At 46.3% G+C, this 27,400-nt stretch overlaps 1 protein-coding gene across 1 annotated transcript in view; it reads right to left on the minus strand.

Moving 5' to 3' along the window:
- Positions 1 to 275: 275 nt before the first annotated feature.
- The window catches only part of SH3BP4 (SH3 domain binding protein 4), a 129,724-nt gene continuing 102,599 nt past the window's right edge, over positions 276 to 27,400 (minus strand). Inside the window, exons 3-5 of the mRNA XM_077830110.1 lie at positions 25,032 to 27,394; positions 6,080 to 6,268; positions 276 to 913 (exon numbers count right to left, since the gene is read on the minus strand). Of these exons, the coding sequence (XP_077686236.1) occupies positions 689 to 913; positions 6,080 to 6,268; positions 25,032 to 27,394 (2,777 nt within the window). The 3' untranslated portion in view covers positions 276 to 688. The remainder of the gene's footprint in view (positions 914 to 6,079; positions 6,269 to 25,031; positions 27,395 to 27,400) is intronic.

Here is a 27,400-nt window from a genome sequence, read left to right on the forward strand (position 1 = left end):
CAGTGGTACATTTGAAAAATAGGTATTGTGTATTTCCAGATCCAGACATTAGAAAAAGTGTATATATAAAAAAACAGATCAGAGAGAGCTACTGGGAAAACAAGTTCAACTGCTTTTCTTTGTAACACTTTCTCAGGGCTGCAGGAGGTTCAGAGTTACTGCAATGGTGAATATAAAACAGTGATTCCAGAGTCTCACACTATAGAAAACCTTATAAGGGGTGGGGGGGGGGGGGGTTGAGAGAAGGGAAAGGAGAAATTCACAATGTGCTTTGTTTTAAATACATATTTACATGATTCATGGTCAATTTCAGAAGTGATCATTTAAAAAAGTTCCTACACAATGTAAAAATGCAACATTTCTCCCATCAAAGTGGTTTCAACCTTTGTTGCTCATTACAAAATTAGATATTTATTTGCAAACGTCTAAAAAATAAGTGTGGGGTTCCCCCCCACTGTTAAACTTTACAAATAGAAAGTGGTGTAACTGGTATCAACCCCCCAGCAGAGAAAACCCAGCTCTTCTGGACTCTTTCTACATGAGGGAGAACACTCAAAAGAGGTCCCGCTTCACTGTGCGATTCCAGTCCCAGTGCGAACATTCAAACTTTGGCCTTTTGTCAGCTCCCACCTGTTTTTTGTCCTTGGCTAAAACCAGGAAGATTTAAACATGTCAGGAATCCCCGCCATCAGATGGCAAAATCTTCATGGTCTGGAGGGCTAAAGGCGGCTGCACGGAGTATGTCCAAGGAATTGACTAAGATCAGGGTTCCTGTTAAATGTTTCCAGCGCTTGGTGATGGGGTTCTTCATCTTATCCAGCCCTATGTGCAGCTCCTGGATGACATCTCGGTAGCTATCTCCAATCTGGTTGCTCCAGGTTAGCAGAAAGTCGTAGGCTGGTTTCCACATGGCCTGTGTTCCATGCCGGAGAGACAAAAAGAGAAAGCAAACCCCAACAGAATTGAGAGATCTGTTCTTGTTACTTAGACTAGACACTGCTCTGCTACAGAAATGTAGCAGTTTGCTGGGAATTTCTGTGGCTGCTTCGGGGCACAGGGATGGCAATACTAGAAGAGGCTCTGGCCCAGCTGAATGCTTTGGAGAACACACAACACTGGAGCGGGATATTTGCCCATCCCGCAAAGGGCTTATGTCCATCCCGATTCATAGGGCCCTACCAAATTCACGGTCCATTCTGGTCAATTTCACGGTCATAGGATTTTAAAAGTTGTAAAATCATGCTTTCAGCTATTTCAATCTGAAATTTCAGGAGACTAATTGTAGGGGTCCTGACCCTGAAATGAGTTGTGTGGTGGGAGTCGCAAGGTTAGTGTATGGGGCTTTGCGGTACTGCTATCCTTACTTCTGAGCTGCTGGTGCTGCCTTCAGAGCTGGCAGCTGGAGAGCAGTGGCTGCAGGCCGGGAGCCCAGCTCTGAAGGCAGAGCCGCTGCCAGCAGCAATGTAGAAGGACGGACGGCCTGGTGTGGGACAGCCACCCTTACTTCTGTGCTGCTGCCTGCAGAGCTGGGCCCTCAGTCAGCAGCCGCCGCTCTCCGGCCACCCGGTTCTGAAGGCAGCAGTGCAGAACGTTGGCAATACCGCCCCCCCCCCCCCCCCGCCTAAAATAACCTTGTGACCCCTCACAACTCCCTTTTGGGTCAGGACACACAATTTGAGAAACTCTGGTCTCCCCCCGTGAAATCTGTATAGTATAGGGTAAAAGCACACAAAAGACCAGATTTCACGGTCTGTGATGCGTTGTTCACAGCTGTGAATTTGGTAGGGCCCTACCTATTCAGCAAGGGACTTGCACACATTCAGCTTCAAGCAAGTGTTTAAATTAGGGCTGTCAAGCAATTAAAAAAATTAATCGCATGATTAATCGCACTGTTAATAGAATATCATTTATTTAAATATTTATGGATGTTTTCTTCATTTTCAAATATATTGATTTCAATTACAAAGAACACAAAGCGTACAGTACTCACTTTATATTTATTTTTTATTACAAATATTTGTGCTATAAAAACAAAAGAATTCACCTCATACTAGTACTGTAATACAATCTCTTTATCATGAAAGTTGAACTTACAGATGTAGAATTATGTACAAAAAAACTGCATTTAAAAATAAAACAATGTAAAACTTTAGAGTCTACAAAAGTCCATTCAGTCCTACTTCTTGTTCAGTCAGTCACTCAGACAAACAAGTTTGTTTACATTTGCAGGAGATAATGCTGCCCGCTTCTTGTTTACAATGTCACCTGAAAGTGAGAACAGGTGTTCACATGGCACTGTTTTAGCCAGCGTCACAAGATATTTATATGCTAGATTCGCTAAAGATACATATGTCCCTTCATGCTTCGCAACCACTATTCTAAAGGGCATGCTTCCATGCTAATGAGACATTCTGCTCAATAACAATCCAAAACAGTGCAGATGGACGCATGTTCGTTTTCATCATCATGAGTCAGATGCCACCAGCAGAAGGTTGATTTTCTTTTTTGGTGGTTCGGGTTCTGTGGTTTCCGCGTAGGAGTGTTGCTCTTTTAAGACTTCTGAGCACATGCTCCGTACCTCATCATCCCTCTCAGATTTTGGACAGCACTTCAGATTCTTAAACCTTGGGTTGAGTGCTGTATCTATCTTTAGAAATCTCACATTGGTATCTTCTTTGCGTTTTGTGAAATCTGCAGTGAAAGTGTTCTTAAAATGAACAACATGTGCTGGGTCATCATCTGAGACTGCTAGAACATGAAATATATGGCAGAGTGCAGCTAAAACAGAGTAGGAGATTGACTGAACTCCTTGGGGTAGAATAGTATAATTTAATTAACGCTTTTTTTGTTTTTAACGAGTATCATCAGCATGGAAGCAGGTCCTCGGAATGGTGGCTGAAGCATGAAGGGACGTACGAATGTTTAGCATATCTGGCACATAAACTTGCAGTGCCAGCTACAAACATGCAGTGCGAACGCCTGTTGTCACTTTCAGGTGACATTGTAAATAAGAAGCAGGAGGTATTATGTCCCGTAAATGTAAACAAACTTGTTTATCAGTTGGCTGAACAAGAAGTAGGACTGAGTGGACTTGTAAGCTCTAAAGTTTTACATTGTTTTGTTTTTGAGTGCAGTTATGTTTATAACAAAAAAAATCTGCATTTGTAAGTTCCACTTTCACAACAGAAAGAAAAGGAGTACTTGTGGCACCTTAGAGACTAACAAATTTATTTGAGCATAAGCTTTTGTGGGCTACATCCCACTTCATCAGATGCATAGATGGAACATATAGAAAGAAGAAATATATACATACAGAGAACATGAAAAGGTGGAAGTTGCCATACCAACTCTAAGAGGCTAATTAATTAAGATGAGCTATTATCAGCAGGAGAAAAAAAAACTTTTGTAATGGTTATCAAGATGGCCCATTTCAGACAGTTGACAAGAAGGTATGAGGATACTTAACATAGACTCACAGAATATCAGGGTCGGAAGGGACTTCAGGAGGTCATCTAGTCCAACCCCCTGATCAAAGCAGGACCAATCCCCAATTAAATCATCCCAGCCAGGGCTTTGTCAAGCCTGACCTTAAAAACCTTCAAAGGAAGAAGATTCCACCACCTCCCTAGATAACGCATTCCAGTTCTTCACCACCCTCCTAGTGAAAAAGTTTTTCCTAATATCCAACCTAAACCTCCCCCACTGCAACTTGAGACCATTACTCCTTGTTCGGTCATCTGCTAGCACTCAGAACAGTCTAGAGCCATCCTCTTTGGTACCCCCTTTCAGGTACTTGAAAGCAGCTATCAAATCCCCCCTCATTCTTCTCTTCCGCAGACTAAACAATCCCAGTTCCCTCAGCTTCTCCTCGTAAGTCATGTGTTCCAGACCCCTAATCATTTTTGTTGCCCTCTGCTGGACTCTCTCCAATTTTTCCACATCCTTCTTGTAGTGTGGGGCCCAAAACTGGACACAGTACTCCAGATGAGGCCTCACCAATCTCGAATAGAGGGGAACGATCACGTCCCTCAATCTGCTGGCAATGCCCCTCCTTATACATCCCAAAATGCCATTGGCCTTCTTGGCAACAAGGGCACACTGTTGACTCATATCCAGCTTCTTGTCCACTGTAACCCCTAGGTTCTTTTCTGCAGAACTGCTGCCGAGCCATTTGGTCCCTAGTCTGTAGCGGTGCATGGGATTCTTCTGTCCTAAATGCAGGACTCTGCACTTGTCCTTGTTGAACCTCATCAGATTTCTTTTGGCCCAGTCCTCTAATTTGTCTAGGTCCCTCTGTATCCTATCCCTACCCTCCAGCGTATCTACCTCTCCTCCCAGTTTAGTGTCATCTGCAAACTTGCTGAGAGTGCAATCCACGCCATCCTCCAGATCATTAATGAAGATATTGAACAAAACCGGCCCGAGGACCAACCCTTGGGGCACTCCGCTTGATACCGGCTGCCAACTAGACATGAAGCCATTGATCACTACCCGTTGAGCCCGATGATGTAGCCAGCTTTCTATCCATCTTCTAGTCCATTCATCCAGCCCATACTTCTTTAACTTGCTGGAAAGATGTGGCAAAATAGATTCAAAACACGGGAAAATAGATTCAATTGATTCATCTTGATTATCACTACAAAAGTTTTTTTTCTCCTGCTGATAATAGCTCATCTTAATTAATTAGCCTCTTACAGTTGGTATGGCAACTTCCACCTTTTCATGTTCTCTGTATGTATATATACATATCTTCTTACTATATGTTCCATTCTATGCATCTGATGAAGTGAGCTGTAGCTCATGAAAGCTTATGCTCAAATGAATTGGTTAGTCTCTAAGGTGCCACAAGTACTCCTTTTCTTTTTGCAGATACAGACGAACACGGCTGCTACTCTGAAATCTTTCAGAACAGAGATTGCACACTACAATACTTGTATGAGATGAACTGAAAAATACTATTTCTTTGGTTTATTTTACAGTGCAAATATTTGTAATAAAAATAATATAAAGTGAGCACTGTACACCTTGTATTCTGTGTTGTAATAGAAATCAATATATTTGAAAAAGTAGAAAAAAATCCAAAACATTTAATACATTTCAATTGGTATTCTATTGCTGAATTTTTTTTAATCACAATTTTTTTTTTTTGAGTTAATTGCGTGAGTTAACTGCGATTACTCGACAGCCCTGGTTTAAATGCCATCAACTTCAGTGAGGCTCAAGCCTGCGCTTTGCTGAATCAGGGCCCAAGCCCAGAGTCGGGCTGTTTGCTCATCAGCTCGTGATGCTTCATAGCAAGGCGACCCTGCTGCTGCCAGAACCCTGCAGCACGCCCAGCCAAGCTGTGCAAAGCTGGACCCGTGGGGAAGAGGATGACGGCTAGAGGCCTGCCGTGGTCAGATCTCAGCCCAGCATACTGATCCCTATTTCCCCTAACAAAATGTGAACAATGAACCCAACAAGAGCCCCCGGTTTGGGGAAAAACCTCAGCTCAAGCCAGAGGGCAGCATAAGAGAGTGGGTCAAAAGTTATTCAAACTGAAGTGACCCCAGGATTTCAGTCAGTCATTGAGGTGCTATTTCTTTTTAAAGGAGCAGCAGAGAGATGATTGAAACTGACCAGCGTCCAGCCCACCCCAAACCAAAACCACCCTGTGAGATGTGAGTACTGAGTCTACACTGGCGGGTTCATTGCTCCACTCCCATAGAGGTGTGTGTGGGGGGGGGGGGGAGGGTATGAGTGTCAATCAGGGCATCACAAGCCATCAGCAGGAACACACTGTGATTTGCCTCCCTTTCAGAAAGGGAAAATTGGACAATTGTGAAGAGGAAACACTCGCTCCCCCTGCAGGCAGCTTCTCAGACTCAAAGACCAATGGAGCTTCTTCTCTAGGGGCCACTTTCAGGCACACTTACCTCTCCCGATGGGAAGGAACCTTGCTCTGGCTCGCCATCGCCAAAGGAGCGTTCTTATTTGCTGACACCTCAGCCAAAAACACAAAAAAGGCAGCCGAAACCAGGCTATTGCACACCACCAGTCACACTGCAGGGCTTTAAGGGATTTTAAAATCTAGTCTCACCTCACTGTCCACCACTCCATTCCTGTCTCGGTGGGGGGCTTCATAGGCATCCATCTGTTGTTTGGAGACCTTGGCTAGCTTCTCTGCCAGCTCCCTCCAGCGCTGAGCCACTTCCACGGCCGTGGTCAGGAGCACAAAGTCCTGAATGAGCCTGACGACCAGCCCCTGGCAGTCCATTTTCAGCAAGGCCTGAGAGAAGACAGAGCAAACCAAGTAAAGGTCAGCTACAGTCCCAGGGTTTCATCTTCTAGTAGCCACAGACTGTGTTCTCCTGGCACTCTAGCCTAGCAATGGCTGAGAACAGTGACAACTCATTTCTACAATGACAGCAGCACTTCCTTCTTTGCTCTCAAACACGGAGGTGATAAAGCCTGTGAGAGAAGGAAGCCAAGGCCATCCCTACCAAAATCCAACTCAGTCTCCCCTTCTCTGAAACCCAGCAGCAAGGCAAGTCTTGCATTCCCCTTTCTGGCTGCATGGCTGGTTAAACAACCCCATCTGTGTACATAGGGAAATCTCTTTAATCATTAACTCCCCTCCCCCATACAACAGGTGGTGAAATACGGTCACTGGACCTGCGGGAAGAATTATCTCATTAAGTGGTTTCAGAGTAGCAGCCGTGTCATTATGCAAGGCACTGCATTTAGCCGTATGGAGTGGAAATCTATCAACTTCATGAACAAACTTGTACAGATACAGACAGACATCATCTTCCTTTCCAAATGCAAACAGATGGACATTGTACCAAAAGGACTGAAGGTAAAAAATCCATTACAATCTACATACCACACAGACTATGTTGACAGCTTGCGTCACACGCTCTCAAAGAAACTGCGGAACCACCGGATCAACATCCTCTACAGCAAACAGGGAAAGATTAAGAATGAGCTCTCAAAACTGGATACTCTCATAAAAAAAACAACCTTCGACACAAACTTCCTCGTGGCTGGACTTTACTAAAACTAGACAAGCCATTTACAACACACACTTTGCTTCTCTACAAAAGAAAAAGGACACTAAATTATCTAAACTACTACATGCCACAAGGGGCCACAGCAATGGTTCCCTTAACCCACCCAGCAATATTGTTAATCTATCCAACGATACTCTTAACCCAGCAGAAGAATCTGTCCTATCTCGGGGCCTCTCCTTCTGCCCCTCCACTCCCACGAACATGACACAGTTCTGTGGTGACCTAGAAGCCTATTTTCGACGTCTCCACCTCAAGGAATATTCCCAACACACCTCTGAACAACATACTAATCCACAGAGACCTTCCTACCAACACTACAAAAAGAAGGATTCTAGGTGGACTCCTCCTGAAAGTCGAAACAGCAGACTAGACTTCTACATAGAGTGCTTCCGCCGATGTGCATGGGCTGAAATTGTGGAAAAGCAGCATCACTTGCCCCATAACCTCAGCCATGCGGAACACAATGCGGAACACATCCACAGCCTCAGAAACAACTCTGACGTCATAATCAAAAAGGCTGACAAAGGAGGTGCTGTTGTCATCATGAATAAGTCGGAATATGAACAAGAGGCTGCTCGGCAGCTCTCCAACACCACTTTCTACAAGCCATTACCCTATGATCCCACTGAGGGTTACCAAAAGAAACTACAGCATTTGCTCAAGAAACTCCCTGAAAAAGCACAAGAACAAATCCGCACAGACGCACCCCTGGAACTTCGACCTGGGATATTCTGTCTGCTACCCAAGATCCATAAACCTAGAAATCGTGGGCGCCCCATCATCTCAGGCATTGGCACCCTGACACCAGGATTGTCTGGCTATGTAGACTCCCTCCTCAGGCCCTACGCTACCAGCACTCCCAGCTATCTTCGAGACACCACTGACTTCCTGAGGAAACTACAATCCATCGGTGATCTTCCTGAAAACACCATCCTGGCCACTATGGATGTAGAAGCCCTCTACACCAACATTCCACACAAAGATGGACTACAAGCCGTCAGGAACACTATCCCCGATAATGTCACGGCTAACCTGGTGGCTGAACTTTGTGACTTTGTCCTTACCCATAACTATTTTACATATGGGGACAATGTGTACCTTCAAATCAGCGGCACTGCTATGGGTACCTGCATGGCCCCACAGTATGCCAACATTTTTATGGCTGACTTAGAACAACGCTTCCTCAGCTCTCATCCCCTAATGCCCCTACTCTACTTGCACTATATTGATGACATCTTCATCATCTGGACCCATGGAAAAGAAGCCCTTGAGGAACTCCACCATGATTTCAACAATTTCCTTCCCACCATCAACCTCAGCCTGGATCAGTCCACACAAGAGATCCACTTCCTGGACACTACAGTGCTAATAAGTGATGGTCACATAAACTCCACCCTATACCGGAAACCTACTGACTGCTATTCCTACCTACATGCCTCCAGCTTTCACCCAGACCACACCACACGATCCATTGTCTACAGCCAAGCTCTACGATACAACCGCATTTGCTCCAACCCCTCAGACAGAGACAAACACCTACAAGATCTCTACCAAGCATTCTTACAACTACAATACCCACCTGCTGAAGTGAAGAAACAGACTGACAGAGCCAGAAGGGTACCCAGAAGTCACCTACTACAGGACAGGCCCAACAAAGAAAGTAACAGAACGCCACTAGCCATCACCTTCAGCCCCCAACTAAAACCTCTCCAACGCATCATCAAGGATCTACAACCTATCCTGAAGGATGACCCATCACTCTCACAAATCTTGGGAGACAGGCCAGTCCTTGCCTACAGACAGCCCCCCAACCTGAAGCAAATACTCACCAGCAACCACACAGCACACAACAGAACCACTAACCCAGGAACCTATCCTTGCAACAAAGCCCGTTGCCAATTGTGCCCACATATCTATTCAGGGGACACCATCACAGGGCCTACTAACATCAGCCACACTATCAGAGGCTCGTTCACCTGCACATCCAGCAATGTGATATATGCCATCATGTGCCAGCAATGCCCCTCTGCCATGTACATTGGTCAAACTGGACAGTCTCTACGTAAAAGAATAAATGGACACAAATCAGATGTCAAGAATTAGAACATTCATAAACCAGTCGGAGAACACTTCAATCTCTCTGGTCACTCGATTTCTGATCTCCAAGTGAGTATCCTTCAACAAAAAAACCCTCCAAAACAGACTCCAAGGAGAGACTGCTGAATTGGAATTAATTTGCAAATTGGATACAATTAACTTAGGCTTGAATAGAGACTGGCAGTGCTTGAGTCATTATACTAAGTGAAACTATTTCCTCTTGTTTATTCCTCCCCCCCCCCACACTGTTCCTCAGACATTCTTGTTAACTCCTGGAAATGCGCTGGAAATGGCCCACCTTGATTATCACTTCAAAAGGTTTTCTCTCCCCCCACCGCACTCTCCTGCTGGTAATAGCTCATCTTAAGTGATCACTCTCCTTACAATGTATATTTTTTCATGGTCTGTCTGTGTGTATATATAAAATCTCCTCATTGTACTTTCCACTTTATGCATCCGATGAAGTGAGCTGTAGCTCACGAAAGCTTATGCTCAAATAAATTGGTTAGTCTCTAAGGTGCCACAAGTACTCCTTTTCTCATTAAGTGGATAAAGCACTCTGCCTCGATTTTAGAGGCAGAGCTGGGTGCCAGATCTGCCAGGCAAATGCACTAAATATTTAGCTCCATACTGCAGTTTAAGCCTGTAAGAACTGAGAAAAATAGCAGCATGTAATAAAGATAATTAACTCAACATGGTCAAAATACATTGGGGTGATAGTGATAGAAGAACAGAACAAGGCTTTCACTACAGAGAAAAAGAGGGTACAAGGAATAAACGCACCCAGGTACTTGTTAATAACCAGAACATCTGCTAGCTAAGAGCCGCATGCCAATGCCGAGAAGACTAGGTCTAGATCCGATGCCAGTGCCAGCCAGTTGCCTGGGCAAGTCAGAGATTTAGGTGGTGTGAAGGAAGCAGTCAGTCATTTTGCTGAGGACTCTGGCTCACGTTACATGGCTTTCATTCGGCATACACTAACTTTTTGTTCATGAGACTCGAAACTCTTAAGAGGAGAGTTTATTGATTTACAAACTGTGATTTCTGAAAACCCTTCTCTGGGGTCGCTTCACCTAGGGACACTCTCCAGCCTCGCCAGTCTTTGACCAGTCCACAACGGACATTGAATGAATCCAGAATTCCAGTGACATTAAAGACTCAACACCATGTGACCTCAGCCTGGCTTTGCACAGGACTGAGCAAACAGGGATGCAACCTGCAGAAACCGGCCTGTAAGTGCCAAGTAGGACTCTTGCCCATGACATTCCAACTGGCCTAGGAAATTAAGGGCTTAAATAGTAATGAACAACATAGAATCACAGAATCGTAGGACTGGAAGGGACCTTGAGAGGTCATCTAGTCAGTCCCCTGCACTCATGGCAGGACTAAGTATCTTCTAGACCATCCTTGACAGGTGTTTGTCCAACCTACTCTTAATCTCCAATGATGGAGATTCCACAACCTCCCTAGGCAATTTATTCCAGTGCTTAACCACTCTGACAGTTAGGAAGTTTTTCCTAATGTCCAACCTAAACCGCCCTTGCTCCAGTTTAAGCCCATTGCGTCTTGTCCTATCCTCAGAGGTTGAGAACAATTTACCTCCCTCCTCCTTGTAACAAAAACTGTAATGTCTCCTCTCAGTCTTCTCTTCTCCAGACTGAAACAAACCCAGTTTTTTCAATCTTCCCTCACAGGTCATGTTTTCTAGACCTTTAATCATTTCTGTTGCTCTTCTCTGGACTTTCTCCAATTTGTCCACCTCTTTCTTGAAATGTGGCACCCAGAACTGGACACAATACTCCAGCTGAGGCTTAATCAGCGTGGAGCAGAGTGGAAGAATTACTTTCCATGTCTTGCTTACAACACTCCTTCTAATACATCCCAGAATCATGTTTGCTTTTTTTTGCAACAGTGTTACACTGTTGACTCATATTTAGCTTGTGATCCATTATGACCCCAAGATCCCTTTCCGCAGTACTCCTTCCTAGGCAGTCATTTCCCATTTTGTATGTGTGCAACTGATTGTTCCTTCCTAACTGGAGTACTTTGCATTTGTCCTTATTGAACATAGAAATGCCAGCCCGAATCAAACTTATGCTCCATCTAGTCCAGCATGCTGGCTGCAAAACTGGCCAGTACCAGTTGTTTCAGAGATTACACAATAACCCATTCATGGACAATTACCTACCTATGAGGAAAATCTCATCTTAGCCTCAGGCAGTTAGTGACTGATTTGTGCTCTGAAGTATGAGAGTTTATATCCCTTATTTACACAGGATTTAAAAAACGATTAACTGTAGATGAGAACATCCACCAGTGTCTAATCATTCTTTATGTCCTAAGCCCTTGGCCTCAGGGACATCTTGTGGCAGTGAGTTCCACTGGTTGTGTAAACATTCATTTCCTTTGCTCAGTTTTAAGGTTTGTTGCCTTTCAGATTCATTGGGTGCCCTCTGTTCTTGAGAGATAAAAGGCAGGTGTCTCGAGACAGGCAGAGTGAAGGTTGTGGTACCAGAGCTACCCAACGCAGAACATGTCAAAGAACTTTAACAGGGACTCAGCTCAACAGTATCGGGAATACACACAATACTGGAAATGCATACAGACCAAAAGGGAGGCCAAGTGGATAAAATCCCCCAGCGGCATTTTAACTTAAACATGCTTGTACGTGAATGTGCTACAAGCAATAAAATACTTCCTCAAATTGCCAAAAGGTTTGTTTCCTTTGCATATTCAACCCCCATAACTACATCCCAAGGAGAAAATCATACTCCTGACACCATAGAGAACAGCACCCTAGGAAGAGAGAAAATTTATGTCTAGTTCCTAAGCTTTAAACTACCAAATCTCTCAGCGCGAAGTTCCCAGAGGCTCACATATTTATCACCTAAGAGTCTATCCTGCTCCCCCTGATAATCCCCCCTCCTGCCTGCCTGCCTTTTGAAATGAACCCTCTAGAAAGCAGCTACAGAGCACTTGCATTGTCTTGTTCTCTGGTAAGCAGAGGCAGAGGGAAGGAGGACTGCAATCAAGTTATGGGTGGGGAATTGCGTTAGCTCTTCTAACCAGAGCTCTCACTGTATTCCCGTATCAACAATGGAAGTAATAAACTCTTGTGTTAAGCAAACAAGGTAAGAAATGAAGGTGTATAAAACTTTAAAAGTGTTATAAACTGCTCAGATAGGAGAGTGATGAGCTGCAGAAATATACTGGCATATATTTGATGGGCTCGAACTCTGGAGCGACACTGTTATCAAGCCAATTGGGTCAGTGCCATCATTTCCCGAGGAAGATTTAAGACCGTCCCACAGGGGATTGGAACCAGCGTTTTCGCCTCCCGGCCGTCTCCTGGAAACTGCCAAACAACAGTTCAAGCACAAATTCAGTACACTGAACAAGTGTGAACTGTAGTAGTTAACTAACAAACACGCCTACGGTCTCAGCTGAGAGAGCGCTCTCTCTGCGTAATCACCTGTGTGCAGCGACCCCGGATGAGTCCTCTGCAGGCAGCAAACACGGGACCTCAGCATCCAAAGCAAGAGTGCCCTAGATCACGCAGCAGCTGATACAAGGAGAACGCCCCTCTCGCAGCCCACCCCTCCTCATGCACACTGTGCTTGTCACAGCACTAGGGGGTACACTCAGAGCCCAGGGCACGTGGTGTAGGGGGGCCAGGCTCTCTTCAGACGTGTTCCCAGAGTCCCTTGGCTAAGCAGCTGGGCTGCCTCTGCTGCCTTTCGGGCTCAGCAATCCCACCATTTCAGGGCCCAAAGGCCAGATCATTACCAGGGGCTCCGACTCTCCTGCTCCTCAATGCTGCAAATCAGCTAGGAAGGAAGAAAGCCTGGCTTTGCAGTGGCAAGGCTGAGTCACTAATTGCACTTGAACACAAGCATTTCGCTGTGTTTCCTAGACAATTTGAGTTAATTACATATGTACAAACACAGAAACTACCCAGTACTTAGCAAACACTGCAGCAAGCCACTCTGATCTCTTCTCCAAGCAATCCATGGCAGGGATGTTCAGGAGAAAAGATGCCTCGAGGAGGCAAGAGATTGCTGCCTCTTTATGTTTTAGTCATTTGAATGGATAGTTAAATCTAATGGCAAGCCACAAGCAGCGTGGGTTAAATGAAGTAGACATGCAGACTCTGAGAATTACCCAAAGACTCATTTACAGAGAAGTCATCATAAAGCCAAATTCATGAAATATTGAAAGAAAACAGTCCCCTCTTTTTACTATGCCATCGTATCTGTAAGCAGTCAAAATAGAATTTATTTATTTCTCTAAAAGTCTGGCTGGGAAAATGCTGTCTAGTTTGGCACAGGGACCAGTTATATATTGTACATGTAACCCTTCTGCCCGTCAGAGCTGATAGCAACAAGGGCCGGGTTCAGTATCTAGGGGTTCCGTTCCAGTAACACAATGCAAAACCGGCTCGTGCCCCCACCCAGTGACCTGGGACAAATATATACCACCCCCTAAGAGGCAATACTTCCCCTCTTGCAAGCACAGAGTCCGAGTGTAGCAAAAGCCTTTTAATAACAGAGAGACAAGGTGGCATTATGTTGGGGAACCACCACCAACAGGATTCATAACACAACCCATGAGCAAAAACCCACCCCAAGCAAATTGGGCCGCATCCTTTCCTTTTGGTTCTTGAGTCCAGCAACCCAAAAACCACCCAAAGTCCCAAAAGCCCAACAACCCCAAAGTCTCTGTCCCTGGTCAGTGCAGCCTCAGAGTTCAAAAGTTTATCTGCAGAGTTTTACTTCCCAACCTGGGTGGAAATGGGGGGGCTGGGGGGGGGGAGGGTTAATGGGCATCTTACGTGGTCCAAAGCTGACTGCCCCTCCTCTCTGTGGGACTCCGCTCTGCTCCACCAGCCGTCCCACAAGCCACTCCACAATATATCTTCAGCCGCCCCCCCCCACTTAACACAACGCTCAGTGATTTCAGCTCTTTAGTGATTTCAGCTTGTAGCAGGGGAGCCTCTCTGCTGGTGCACCATTGGCCCAAAGTGAATTCAGCCCAGCAGCCTGTAACTAGACTCCTAGTGGAATCAAAACTAGCTCTGATATTCCACAGTGGAAAGAGGAGAAGATGCAATTGGCATGTAACGCCCTCACCAGGGGCCCATACCACCAGGCATTAATACCTGTCCCCAACCTCTCTCAATTCACTGGGTTTTGGAACCCATGACCCTTGCCTAACAAGTGTCTGTTTAGTTGATGGTGAGTCCCTCCATTGTAACAAAAGGCCAAGTACAGGTCCACTGTCCTTGATTCACATAATCAGAACAACAACAGTTTATTCTTCCTACCCCAACAACAAAGAAACTGGGGCTCCTACAGCAGCCAAAGTGACAATCTAGGCGGGCTGGGTGTGCCTATGCAAATGAGATCAGCCCCTGAAGTTCTTTTCCACAATCCACCACAACTCACCACCAGATGTCAGGGTAGAGCTCATCCTGACTCTGCTTACATCCACATACACCCCCAGCGTGCACTCCCATGGGTGCTTACACAACAATTAATGAAAATTAGTAAATTATTCTCTTACGGACAGCCATAATTACAATACTTGTTTTAGGGCGCCTGCGAAACTCCTTGCAATTGCAGATCTTAAACCAGTTTTTAAGTAAGAGGCATATTACTAATGTCTGTGGAGCCCACAGAATTCGTGGAAGGACTCCCTCTTCCTTACAGGAGCATGCCACAGGATCTCAGCTTTTCTGGATGTTTCGAGCCTTCCTGGCAGGGAAAGAGACTTTTCCAGCTGAACTAAGAGTACATGGATGCCACCAAGTCTTAGGAGCAACCCAAAGCAATATGTATCTGAAAGGTGTGAACGGCCCCAATTCATCTCAGTGGATTAACTCTGAAACCTACAGACGATTGGAATATCCATGTCGCTCATGTCACCTCTGATCATTTTAGCAGAAACACCCATCTCAGGTACTTCTCTGCCAGCCCTGGATTGCTTCTCTCGGTGCTAAAACCCCAGCTGTCCCTTAACCAGCGGCAGCTTCACCCTCCCGCTACAGCTAGGATATTATGAGTTATAGATACAAAAAGGCACCAAAAGCGGAAAGTGTGAGGACAGATCAAAATATATAAAAAGTCAGCACAAACGTGCTGTTGTACTGAGGGTGCGAGTCACGAGCCCCTGATGTGAACATGGCTGAAAGCGAAGCCAGGCCAGGGCAGGAAAGTAAAGCCAACTGAAGACTTAGCGTTTACAGAAGGGGCTTGGAGTAGAGACAGAGAAGGGAGGGTGGGTGACCGAGAAAAGCAGCCACAATCCAAGTAGATGGGGTGATGGGTTGAAGAGAGAGAAGGGGATTATGGGACCAACCCCTGCCCCCACCTTGCCCCTTCTGCAGAATGCTGAAGGGAACGATGCAATAAGTGAAAGAACTTGATAGATTAAAAAGGAGACAAGAATTCTAATTTCCAGAGTCTGTCCAGCACTAAAACCAGGCCAGGGCCATCAGGGCCCTGTAAATACCCTAGTAAATACGGCTGGGGATTCCCAGCCAGCGAAGGCAGCCCCCTTGGACTGAATCCCAAGAGTGAATCGAAGCGGGTTCTGCTCTCTCTACGTGACCACTGTCCTCTGCCTGGGGCCTCCGGTCGTCATGCATACGGGAGCTGTGGGAGCGCAGCCGAGGCACGACACCAGCAGATCAGAAGGGCGGAGTTTTACACCCATTACGCACGGGGGAACAACGAGCCATGCTGCAAGGCAGTGGAGACTCAGGCCTCTGGCTCAGAGCGAACCCTTGTGCTGCAGCACTACAGGGAGCTTCCTTGCTTTGTTCCCGAGCACGGGGAGGGCCAAGCGGAGCCTGTTGCCAAGCAGGACAGAACAGCGAGGTCCGGCGTGGGTGGGTGGTCTGCAGGCAAGGCTGGGCGGTCTGCAGGCAAGGCTGGGCATGAATGAGCAAGGGGCCAGGAGGGAGAGTCTCTAAGAGACGAATGGAAGATTGTAGAACTACAGGATTGAGAGAGGTGAAAAACGTGAGAGGCACCCGGGGGCGTGTGGGGCAGGACATGTTCACAGCAGCCGAGCGATGTTTCGTCCTCGTGCGTCTACATCAGAAAGAGTCCAGGAGTCTCTCTCACATGCCCCACCCCCGCAAAGGCCCACAAATCAGGACAGCAAGAGCAACTGCTCCAGATCATCTCTGGCCTTTGGACAGCTCATCCCCTTTGCTGCAAAAACACATGCAATTAAATCACAGATACCTTTGCTTTCAAAGCGATTACTGGTCCAGCTGGGATTAACAGGGTCACAATAGACCTTAATCCCGAATCAGGCTTTTTTGTAGCTACACTTGCCCCTCCCCCGACCCCAACACAAGATAGCAAAACACACAGATTCATCTCTTAAAATACACTCAAAATATTCTGGTTTCCACAGACATCAGGATAAATCAGTGGCCTGAACATGGCTGTACTATTATTGTCACTGCTTGAAAGCACTACATTGACAATGCTCTTGGAAGTATTCATTACCCTCAGAGCTCCTCTCAGCCCCGCTATCAGATTAGCATGCAGCGCCGCACAGAACGGGGTTTGATATTCAAATGATATTTCAAAGCAGTGCAGACGAAAACACATTTAAAAGACATCTAGAGAGACAGCATTTGCATCCCAGCTCAGAAAGGCAGAATCCCATTTCCAATCTTCTAATAATGGAAAATAGCATCTGAGCAAAAGGGGAGTGGATTGCCCAGAGGGGAATTCAGTACAAAGCTTTGGCTGCTATTTAGCAACACGATGGTGTTTGCAGAATCATGCAAATTTCACCTCCCCTCCTCAGATTAATTTAGTGACTCTTCTCCGCATGCAAGACTCATTTCAATTTATGGAAAATCCATTTGTATCCCCAAAGGAGACAGTGCTAATTGCAGAGGGTGAGAAAGCCAGGGGCCTGATTCTCCATCGGCTCATATGGTCAGCGACGCAGCTGGCATCCTGCCTAGAGAATGGGAAGATGCACTTGGTGTGAGAGAAGTGATGAAGTCTGCAACGCAGCTGACCTGTTGTCCTGGCTGATCCCTGGTGTCTTGCTCATGGCTCTGACACTGACTTGCTGGGTGGGCATGGTGAACTCACACCCACTCCTCGGTGCCAACCGCCCTACCAGCCCAGATGGAAGTAGTTATGGAACGCAGAATATTTTGTATTAGTTAATGACTACTGATGCCATTGAAGTTGCCCAGCACTCCAGAGATTCAAAGCATTGTGACGCATTGGAGAACATTACTACATATTAGTCTGTGTCCCGTCTTTCTGCAGTGCCATAAATAAAGGTAGCTAGCAGGGGAGGCGGTGGTGGTACAGTAATTTTCACTAGAATACCCAGTGCTCTACAGAGATGCTATAATAAAGGATTCAGAGTAACAGCCGTGTTAGTCTGTATTCGCAAAAAGAAAAGGAGGACTTGTGGCACCTTAGAGACTAACCAATTTATTTGAGCATAAGCTTTCGTGAGCTACAGCTCACTTCATCGGATGCATACTAAATAATAAAGGAGTGATCTAAAGTAAAGCTATGATGGAAAAGCTACCCACTGCCTTTGAGAACAATCTAGGAAGGAAGGGGGATGTTACTCTGCTTTGTACACTGGATTTCTCTAGGGCCAGGAGCTCTAGCCAGACAGATGGGATGTGAGTCCCCCCTGCCGCATTAGGCTGGGGTTGGTGCTAGCGACCCAAGAGATTTAAGACTCTTTGGGAGCAGTAGGTTTTTGCAACTAGCAATTCTCACTGTTATTTCATTATCTTGTGAACACTCAGACAGAGAGCGTTTTCATCCTTTCCTTCTCACTTAGGTGAGGCACAGCCCTTTAGAGCCAAAGACAATGAGTCCAAAGTAAAACCCATTTAACTATTACGGTTCTTCAATGCAATAAAGCAAACGATAAGAGCTCCTGAAGCATTTAAGAAGATGAGTAAATATAGTCCGTTTACATCCATTAAACAGAACTACACACATTGAAAACAGGCTGTTTCTAAGACAAAATCATCACCACCTTCTTAACCCCATAGAGCAGTGGTTTTCAAACTGTGGGTTATGAGAGCTCTGGTCAGTACCGCTGACTGGGCCGTTAAAAGTCCCATTGGAGGTGCTGCCGGGCTAAGGCAGGGTAGATCCTACCTGTTCTGATACCGCGCTGTGCCCTGGAAGTAGCCAGCAGCATGTCTGGCTCCTAGATGGGGGCACAAGGGGCTCTGCAAGCTGCCCCAGCACTGGCTCCGCACTCCCATTGGCCGGTTCCCAGCCAATGGGAGCTGGGGGGCAGTACCTGCGGATGGGAGCTGGGTGAAGCCACCTGCACGCCTCCGCCTAGAAGCCAGACCTGCTGCTGGCTGCTTCTGGGGCGCAGGGCGGTCCGCAGTGCCAGGACAGGCAGAAAGTCTGCCTTAGCACCCCCGCTGCACCGCTGACTGGGAGCTGCCTGAGGTAAGCCTGTGCCCCAACCCTCTGCCCCAGCCCTGAGCGCCCCAAACCCCTCATCCCCAGCCCCACCCCAGAATCTGCACCCCCAGATCAGAGCCCTGACCCCCTCCTGCACCCCTGCCCCCTCCCACACCCTGAACCCCTCATTCCCGGCCCCACCCCACAGCCGTCACCTGTGTACCCCTACCCTCTGCCCCAGCCCTGAGCCCCTCCCACACCCCAAGCCCCTCATCCCCAGCTCCATTGGGTTGCAGGTACTGACCATTTTTTTCAACTGGGTCACCAGAAAAAAAAGTTTGAAAACCACTGCCAGAGAACCTTCTACCTTCCCACCTCCACGCTCACACAACTTCCCCAGTCAGCAAAGTCATGCAGCACATCCTAATGTCACCAAATCCAGGTCTCGAGGAACCACAGGGAGGAATGTACAGTCCAGGGCCAAACCCCCCTGCCACGAGGATGTCTTGCCACCAGCTCTGTCTCATTTATAGCAAGAGGGGGTGTACGCTGGAGCAACTCAGATGATCCAAACTGCCCCAGCAGCACACTGGAAAAGACGCAATCTTTGAGGTATCCAAAGTATTAGGGCTTTCAAAGTCAAGTCAGCATCTTATACTTCACCTGGAAATGCGGTAGCCAGCACAGATCACAGCAGCAGCAAAAACTCTATCCAGTTTACCACTCAGGATACGTCCTCCCCGTGCTTAGTCTGGACTGTTACGCCCCTCACTTCCCACCCCTCTGTCCACACATAAAACCCCTTTCACCTGAGTTTGGTGGTGCTTTAAACTTGAGCAAACTGGCCTGGCTGGAGCATGGTGCCACTTACGCTCTGATTGGCAACGTGCCCACTTTGCAGCAAGGGCGCAGGCTAAATCACTCAGTGCTGATAGTCCTCCAATGCCTTCCCACAATTCCCCCACGTGGCCAGAAGGACAGACACCTAGTCCACAATTCACCGGGGGAGGGGGGGATGGGGATCAGAGCAGCACAAAGAACCATGGGATATGTCCCCAGAAGTCCTAGCAACGCACCCGGCGAGCGCAGCACCAGTGAGGAGGACCCAGTAACTTGGGCAGGGCCTTGCAATGTGGCTGCTCACATCCAGGCTAGGCTAACCCGGTGGCCCAGACTGCCGAGTAAGCTGGGAACGCAGACCTTTAGCCAGAGTGGTTTTTGCAGAGCTCAGGTGGCAGGTGACTTTTTAAGTCCTGTTTACTTCGAGCTGGATCTGTTTTAACCAGAAAGCTCCAGCCGAAATTTTCAGCAGATTAGTGATTCCAGGTCCCTCGGTCAGCATGCCTTGAAAAATCAGGCATCCAAAAACAGAACGCCGGCCCAAGGTGCCTCTAGCTGGGACCCAAAAGCTCCTAGCCGTCACTTTTCAATGTTTGGGATTCAGTCTTCGACAGCTGGGATAACAGCAGGCAATAGACTCTCTGAGCTATAAACCCTTCCAGTGGTTCTGAACTCTTCTAAAGTTACATAAGACTGTTCCGATCTCTCCTGCCATCCTCCTAATTGGGTTCCTGGCTTCGTCTTGTACGCTTCTTTGCACGTGTGAGCTGTGCGCACAGTTCACAGGGATCAGGAAACTTCTATGCAACTAAGAATTATTTACAAAAACCAACCCACACTGGCGAGGATTGGACGACCCTGCTCCAAGCGAACTGCCTGTGTAACGTCTCACTTTCTGGATCAGGACTTTAAAAAAAGCTGCATTCAAAAAGCAAGACAAACCTAGTTATTTTTAGAGGAAGCTCAATAATTCCCCAAGAGGCTGGGGATTCTGGTACCCCTAGGAAATAAGTAAAGGGAAAAATACATCTGCTGAACATCTGCGAGGGCCCACATTGAGGAACAGAATTTGGCCTGAAGGAAAGAACTGATTGCAAGTATATCCCTGTAAGATTGCAGAAAGATGGGAGCCCATGGATTTTTTCAAACCCTCTCTCTTCCATTTTTAGATGCTCATTTGCCTGAAAACCCCACCCTCAATTTTGAATGAAGAATTCCCTCAGCAGCAAAGAGGGGGGGGGAACCCCCAAACCTGTTTTTGCTTTTGAAGTCTGGGAGAGCTCTGGGGAATGGTCATGATCACCAGACAGTGCTGAAGTTAGGGATGGGTTAAACTGGCCTGTCAATGGGAAACAGAGGTTCATCTTGGCATTCTTCCATCCTACATCGTTCCCTTTGGATTAATGGTTTGATCTCACAGTACTGCCCCGCACCTAACAATATTTCTCTTTTCAGCTATAAAAATAGCTCACGGCCCTTGAGTAGCCTGCCCCATTTGGCTTTCCACATCAAGGATTTTGTCTGAATTCCTTTCTACCTGTCCCTTCCTTAAAGTAGACTTTGTGTTTCTTTGTTCTTTTATTACATACCAGGTTTTTTTTTAAAAATGCATCCATATCCTTTTCCTTTTGAGCAGAGGCCTTCTCAGCAAGAACACTTCTTAAGGGTTGCTTTTCCTTTGAGTAAGAGCTTGTGCATTGAAGCTTTTCAATGATCTCGAGGCAGTTCAGCATTTGGGATGCCATTTTCCATTCCTATCAATGCCCTTCTGTACAAAGGTGAATGGAACTTCGTGTCCCAGTCACAGGCCCAATTCCCACAGGCTCAAGCAAGATTGTTGCCTGCACTTAAAGACCCAACTGGAGGAATGCCATAAGCAGGTATGAAGAGGATCCTTTCTCTGGTGGATGGCAATTTAAATTGCTGTCTAAACAGGTAGTTAAGTAAAAGGCGGATGGAGTGCCTGCTATGGCCGATTTTTAAGAGCAGGTGGGACAAACACCTGTTAGGGATGGTCTAGGTAATACTCAGCCCTACCTTGAGGCCAGGGGACTGGACTAGATGATCTCTCAAGGTCCCTTCCAGTCCTATGATGCTATGATGTAAAAAAAAAATAAATAAATAAAGTAGCACCTGTGCTCGAAGTAACAAAAAGCTGATATATTAAGCAAAGGGAAGTAAGGCCTTTCAGTCTCTTGGGAAGCATAGAGAGGAAGTGCAGGGGCAGAATATTCTCTCATTGACTGGAGAAGAATGGAACATACATGGCTGGGAGCAGAGATGGGGGCAAGACTACACCAGGTTTCTGCATGAATGAGAATCCTGGCCTATGCAAAACGCTTCCCCCTACTCCTCTTCATTCTCATTCTCCCCACTGAGGCGAACGGTCCATGCCAGTAGTAACTGACATGTTTTGCTACTTCTGCGTAGTCAGGGGTGTTAGGAACTGCACAACTGAGCAAGGAGACGCCCTGGCTCAAGTGGACAATAAAGAGTCTTGAAAACGCCTGTTGCAGATCTGAGCTAGTTCCTAGGCAAAGCCTCTCCACGTTCACTCCACAGCCTGCATCTCTGCTAGACTTCATAAGTTATCAAAGCAGAAGGGGACGCTACAGCTTTAAGCCACTTCAGCTAAAAATGTTGCTCCTGTCAGAAATCTTCATCCACGGAGAAGAGGGATGCGCCTGGCAGCTCTCCGTCACCCTAACAATAGAGCAGCAGAGCTGGAATGGTGTGGCAGGAAGGAAAGAAAACTTGAAAACCTGATTCCCAGCCTTCCCCCACCTCCATGCACCACAATATATAACCCTGTGCAGGAGTCAGGAACCCAGCATCTTTCTTGGACCTCATCCTAGCTTCAGTCCCCTCCCTCACCCACACAGCATTTGCCATCCTTGCTTTGTCCTTGTTTAAGCCTAAAATTTTCCATTTAATATAATTTCTTGTCCACCTGCTGCTTCTCTTCCTGTCGGCTGGCTTCTGTACAGACTCTGCATGGCTGCTAGTTTAAACTACGGGAACTTAGTTATCAAAACTTTAACATGGCAGATTATGGGATGATTTACAAAGCATCAAAGTGGCAATTTAAATACGTCTAAACCAGTCTCTCTGTCACAGCAAGCTCTCATTCGACAGCACTATTTTAAGTTTTCCTCAAACAATGTTATGAGCAACTTTCACTGTGAAGTTACAACAAAGAACATACCTGAATTTGAGGAAACCTTGACTGAGCTATTCAAAGCAATCCAGGGGATTTAGTCAGGGATTGGTCCTGCTTTGAGCAGGGGGTTGGACTAGACGACCTCCTGAGGTCCCTTCCAACACTGATAGTCTATGATTCTATGATACATCAGACTTAAAAGCTGATGTTTCAAAATGCTCTAAACGGTTTTGAAAAGTTCAACCCTAATTTTATGATTTATTCACTTTTAATTAGTTCATTAGGCAGCTCCCATGATCATATGAATTCTAGTAAAACTCAAAGTTTCTCTCTTTGGGGTCCAATATTTTCCCGTTCTCCACAGTGATATCAAAATTAGATAGGAGTTTTGAAAAGAGCTTTTTCAATTCTATCAGAGGGAACAGTCACAAATGAAACCCTGCACACGCTAGATTGGGGGAGCCATTACTCAACTACATCCTTTCTTCATGATAAAGAACAAAGTTTACACCGGTTTCAGAGTAACAGCCGTGTTAGTCTGTATTCGCAAAAAGAAAAGGAGTACTTGTGGCACCTTAGAGACTAACCAATTTATTTGAGCATAAGCTTTCGTGAGCTACAGCTCACTTCATCGGATGCATTCATCCGATGAAGTGAGCTAAAGTTTACACCTAATCCTCAACATTCACCACTCCTATTAAATGACAAAGATGTGAGTTATTACACATTTCGACCCATTTTGTCTACGAATAATTTAGTTCCTGAGCCTGAAACCACCAAGAGAAGCTTTTGCTATTCAATAGTGAAGTTTCCATTTTAAAAATGTGATTTGATCTTGCCTAGTTATCTGCTTTTGTGAAAGACACCATTTCAAGGACAAGGAGTGCCGCAAAGCTTGTCTAAAATACAAGCCCTGAACGTCTTTGGCTTGTTTCCTCTGAACCACACGGAGATCTGCTCTGTGACAACAAATTTTCAGTGAGATTTTCTAAGGGCATCTAAGCAAGAATCACAGGATTCAAGTTTCCCCTGAATGCAAACAGAAGTTTATTAGAACATTGCTGGATAAGCCATATTTTCAGATGTTCTGTATGACTAACATGACTACCCCTGTATGACTAACATGGCTACCCCTCTGATACTGTACGAGTACTCCATTGTTCAGAATGAGCCACCTAAATTCAAGCTGCTACAATCACATGATCTACCTAATATGCTTAAATGATGTTCAGGAAAAGGGAAACTGCAAACAGGTTCCTGATTAAAAATAACCAGCGGGAAAATCTTGATTAAAAAACAGGCTTTTTAAAATCCTATACAAGTGAAGATGCAGAATTCCCTCTTCCCAGTTGCAATCTTTATAAGAAGCCTTTGCAAGAGCAAGAGGTTTTTAAATTGACAGTTAACCAGTGTATTCCAGTACAGGAGTTGTTTTTAATTTCTTGCTATAAGCCAGTTTGTTGTGTCTTATTACAAGCTTTCACATAAAACCTCCAAACAGCTGTTGATGCCCAACAAACTTTTAAAACTCTTTTTGTTTTAAGTTGCTTCACCTCCATGACTAGGAGCTCTTCACGATATTTCTTAAAGTACATATTTATTCCTGGCTTCAGAGGAGAATTAAACTCCCCATTTTAGCACCGATGACCACTTTAAAGCCAAAGACTACTGAAGCTAGTGGAACAACTGCCAATTACTTCAATGGGCTTTGGACCAGCTACTTTTAAAATAAAACACACACGTCTACGTAACTGCCTAAAATCCTATAGAGGCTCTGAACATATAGTGTCCACCACTCAACGAGAGAAGGATTGTGAAGTGCCTCTATAGCTATGTAACCATAAATGCCCCACCCTCCAATCTGGAGATACAGCTTCATTTGCATTTTGATTAACATTTTAAACTGTGGAACAGAGAGCATGTTTCACTGCAGCTATGGTGCAGTACCCCACTATGCTTTACGATCACGATAATTCCCTATGCTGTTAGGGAATAGAAGATTTATAAATTGCCCTAGCAGTTAAGTCGTTTTCACTGACCTCCACTGAGAGGCAAAGCTGTCTATTGGATACTGCAGTGGAAGGAATGTCAGGAGACCTGTGTTGGATTACCAGGTAGCCACTGACCTGGTGCGTGACTTGGACACGTCATTTCACCTCTCTGTGTCTCCTTTCTATGTTAGCTATTCAGGGTAAGGACTCTCTCTATGATGATGTACAGCACCTAGCACACTGTGCCCCTGATCCCACTTGGAGATTTCTAGGCCCTGCTGTAATAGGAATACAGTGAAGGATGGCCAGTTTCCCATCAAAATGCGCTGCAAAAAACCCACACATTCAGATGTACTTTCATTTGTATGGACTGTTTACAAAGAATTGCATTCCTGCTTCTACCCCCAATTCAGAACACATTTCTTAATAGATTAAGAACCTCTCTGGCAGGCTGAGTACTCACCGCCATTAGCTCCTTCTGGAAAGATTTCCTCTCCTTGTTCTCAGTATTATTGCAGTCTTCTTTCAGCTTCTCCAGCACCGAGGCTACCCGTTCCGACTCGCTGTCCAGTTCCGCTCGACAGAAGAAAGTGAGCGGCAAGTTCACGTATCCCAAGGCGTCTGCGAACGAGCGCCAGCTGCTGATGTTCTCCATAAGCAGAGTCCTGACTGAGGCGTAGATGTAGGTCAGAAATTTGCAAGGCCTCAGGATTTGCTCAAGCAGTGCACTGGTGGTGAGATCAGGTCCAGAAAAATAGCAGGGCTTGACTTTCCCAACCACTAGCACGTTTTTGGCATGAACAAGGCCAATTTTTCCTTGGTAGTAGCCAATGTACCATTCCTTGGTCCACAGCTGGCCTTTCAGTTTGATCTTCTCTTCACTGAGCAGCGCGATGACATCTCCTTTCTTATATTCCAGTAAATAATGGTTCTTGTTTTGGCGCACTACAGTTTTAAGCAGTTTGCCATACTTCAGGCTCGCAACCGGCCGCTCCTGAAAGGCAGGATATTTGCTAGTGGCAGCCAGGGAGGACAGAATGATCTTCCCAACCTCATTCTTCTTGAGGAACCTTCTCTGCCCAGTGGACTTGATGGCACTTTTAGGAGGTGGCTGTGGTGTTTGCACGCAGAACTGGGTCAATATGGCGTCCTTGTCATCCTTGACCTGTATCCTCAATGTGAAGTCCGAGAGCTCATTGAAGTCATGGGACATGATTGGGAAGATGAGGCGGCTGACTTTCCCCAGCTTCATCTGGAAGCCTCTGACGATTTTGGCTTGTTCGCTGGCCTTCACCTCGTAATTAGTCATGTTGGAAAACATGCAGAGTTTCAGGTCCTGCGGCCGGGCCAGAGTGAACTGGTGCTTGCCCCACAGCTGCAGGGCCACGGGTGCCACACCGTGGATTTGCCGCGTAACCTCGGTCACTAAGAGAGTCTTTGGCGCACACTCGTGTCCAAAAATAGCCACGATGGTTTTAAAAGAAGGATGTATGTGTTTGGGGCCATAGACACCCACTGTGATCTTTTTACTGATGTAGTCCCAGACCGTGTAAGGATAGATGACGTTCTGTCCTTGGGCCACAACAGCTATGTACATACAAGGTTCCAGGTTATCCAGTTGCACCTGTATCGTGTCTCCATAGGAATAGCTGAGTTGCATTGGCGTATAGGGTCCTTCTTTTGTGTCACTCCGCAGGCACTGTAGTCCCACCAAGCTCTGACTCACGATGTCATTCTTGACCTCCGCCGACACTTTCATCTCCAACATGATGAACGTTTTTACCTCCAAGTTGCTCAGTTTAATCTCTAGCACCGGGCTTATGGTGCTGCATTTGTCACTGTTGAGCTCCAGGGGCGGGTCTAACAGGGCTTTCATGGAGATCTGCTGCGTTTCCCCCGGCAAGACGTGACCTTCTGGCACATGGATGCTGATGTTAGTATCTGGGAGCTGAACTGCTCCACCAGAACTATCCAGCTTGCAGACGATGTTGGTCTCCACAGGTTGCGTCTGACCCCAGCCAGGGTTCTGGCCAAGCAAGTCCAGGTCGTGGCACGACCGTGCCAGCTTCCTGTGGTTCAACCAGGCAGTTCTAAAATCTTCCCTGCTCTGGAACTGCTCTGGGGTAGGAGATTTTAATCCAGTAAAAAACCCCGATGATGTTGGTATTTCCGATTTTGCCTGAAGGACAGACAGCTCCGACAAACTGTACGAGCGTTTACTTCTGAAGAAGGGATTGTCCCGCCTCACAGGCTGTTCAAACTCCAATCCATTTGTGGATGGAAGTTCAGCAAAGATGTTACCTATGCTGCTGTTCATTGCAGAACCGGCCCCTGTAAACAGAGGAGCTGCCGTGTCAAACAGCAGTAAGTCCACAGTGGTTTTGGGGGTGCACTCTTTGTCTGAGCTGGGTGTTATTTGCAAGTTTCCATTCAGAAACGGGTTGGTTTGGACCCCGTTTAAGAAAGGGTTGTTACTGTAGGTGTTGGCAGAGTTTCTCTTTACGTCAGTCCACTCTCCAAGCAGATCTAGCTCTCTGACTCCTTCGTCAGGGCTTTCAAGCAGATTGTCTATCATGCCACTGTCAGTGAAGGATGAGTTGCGGTAGTTTACAGGCTGGACGTAGGAGGAAGGTATGTAACCCATTTCCGTGGTATTGTGAGCATACCACCACTCGCCTCCTGAGGTATCCAAGACATAGAGGTGGTCACCCTTGGAGAATTTTAAGGTTGTGAAGTTAGTTGGGCAATAGTCTTTGATTGCTACAACTTCCTTTGCATTTACAAAAGGCGTGGGATTGTCTACCAGCAAGGCACTAGGAGAAGGCACTGCAA

The sequence above is a fragment of the Eretmochelys imbricata genome, chromosome 11 (genome assembly GCF_965152235.1).
Source record: "Eretmochelys imbricata isolate rEreImb1 chromosome 11, rEreImb1.hap1, whole genome shotgun sequence".
NCBI lineage: Eukaryota > Metazoa > Chordata > Testudines > Cheloniidae > Eretmochelys > Eretmochelys imbricata.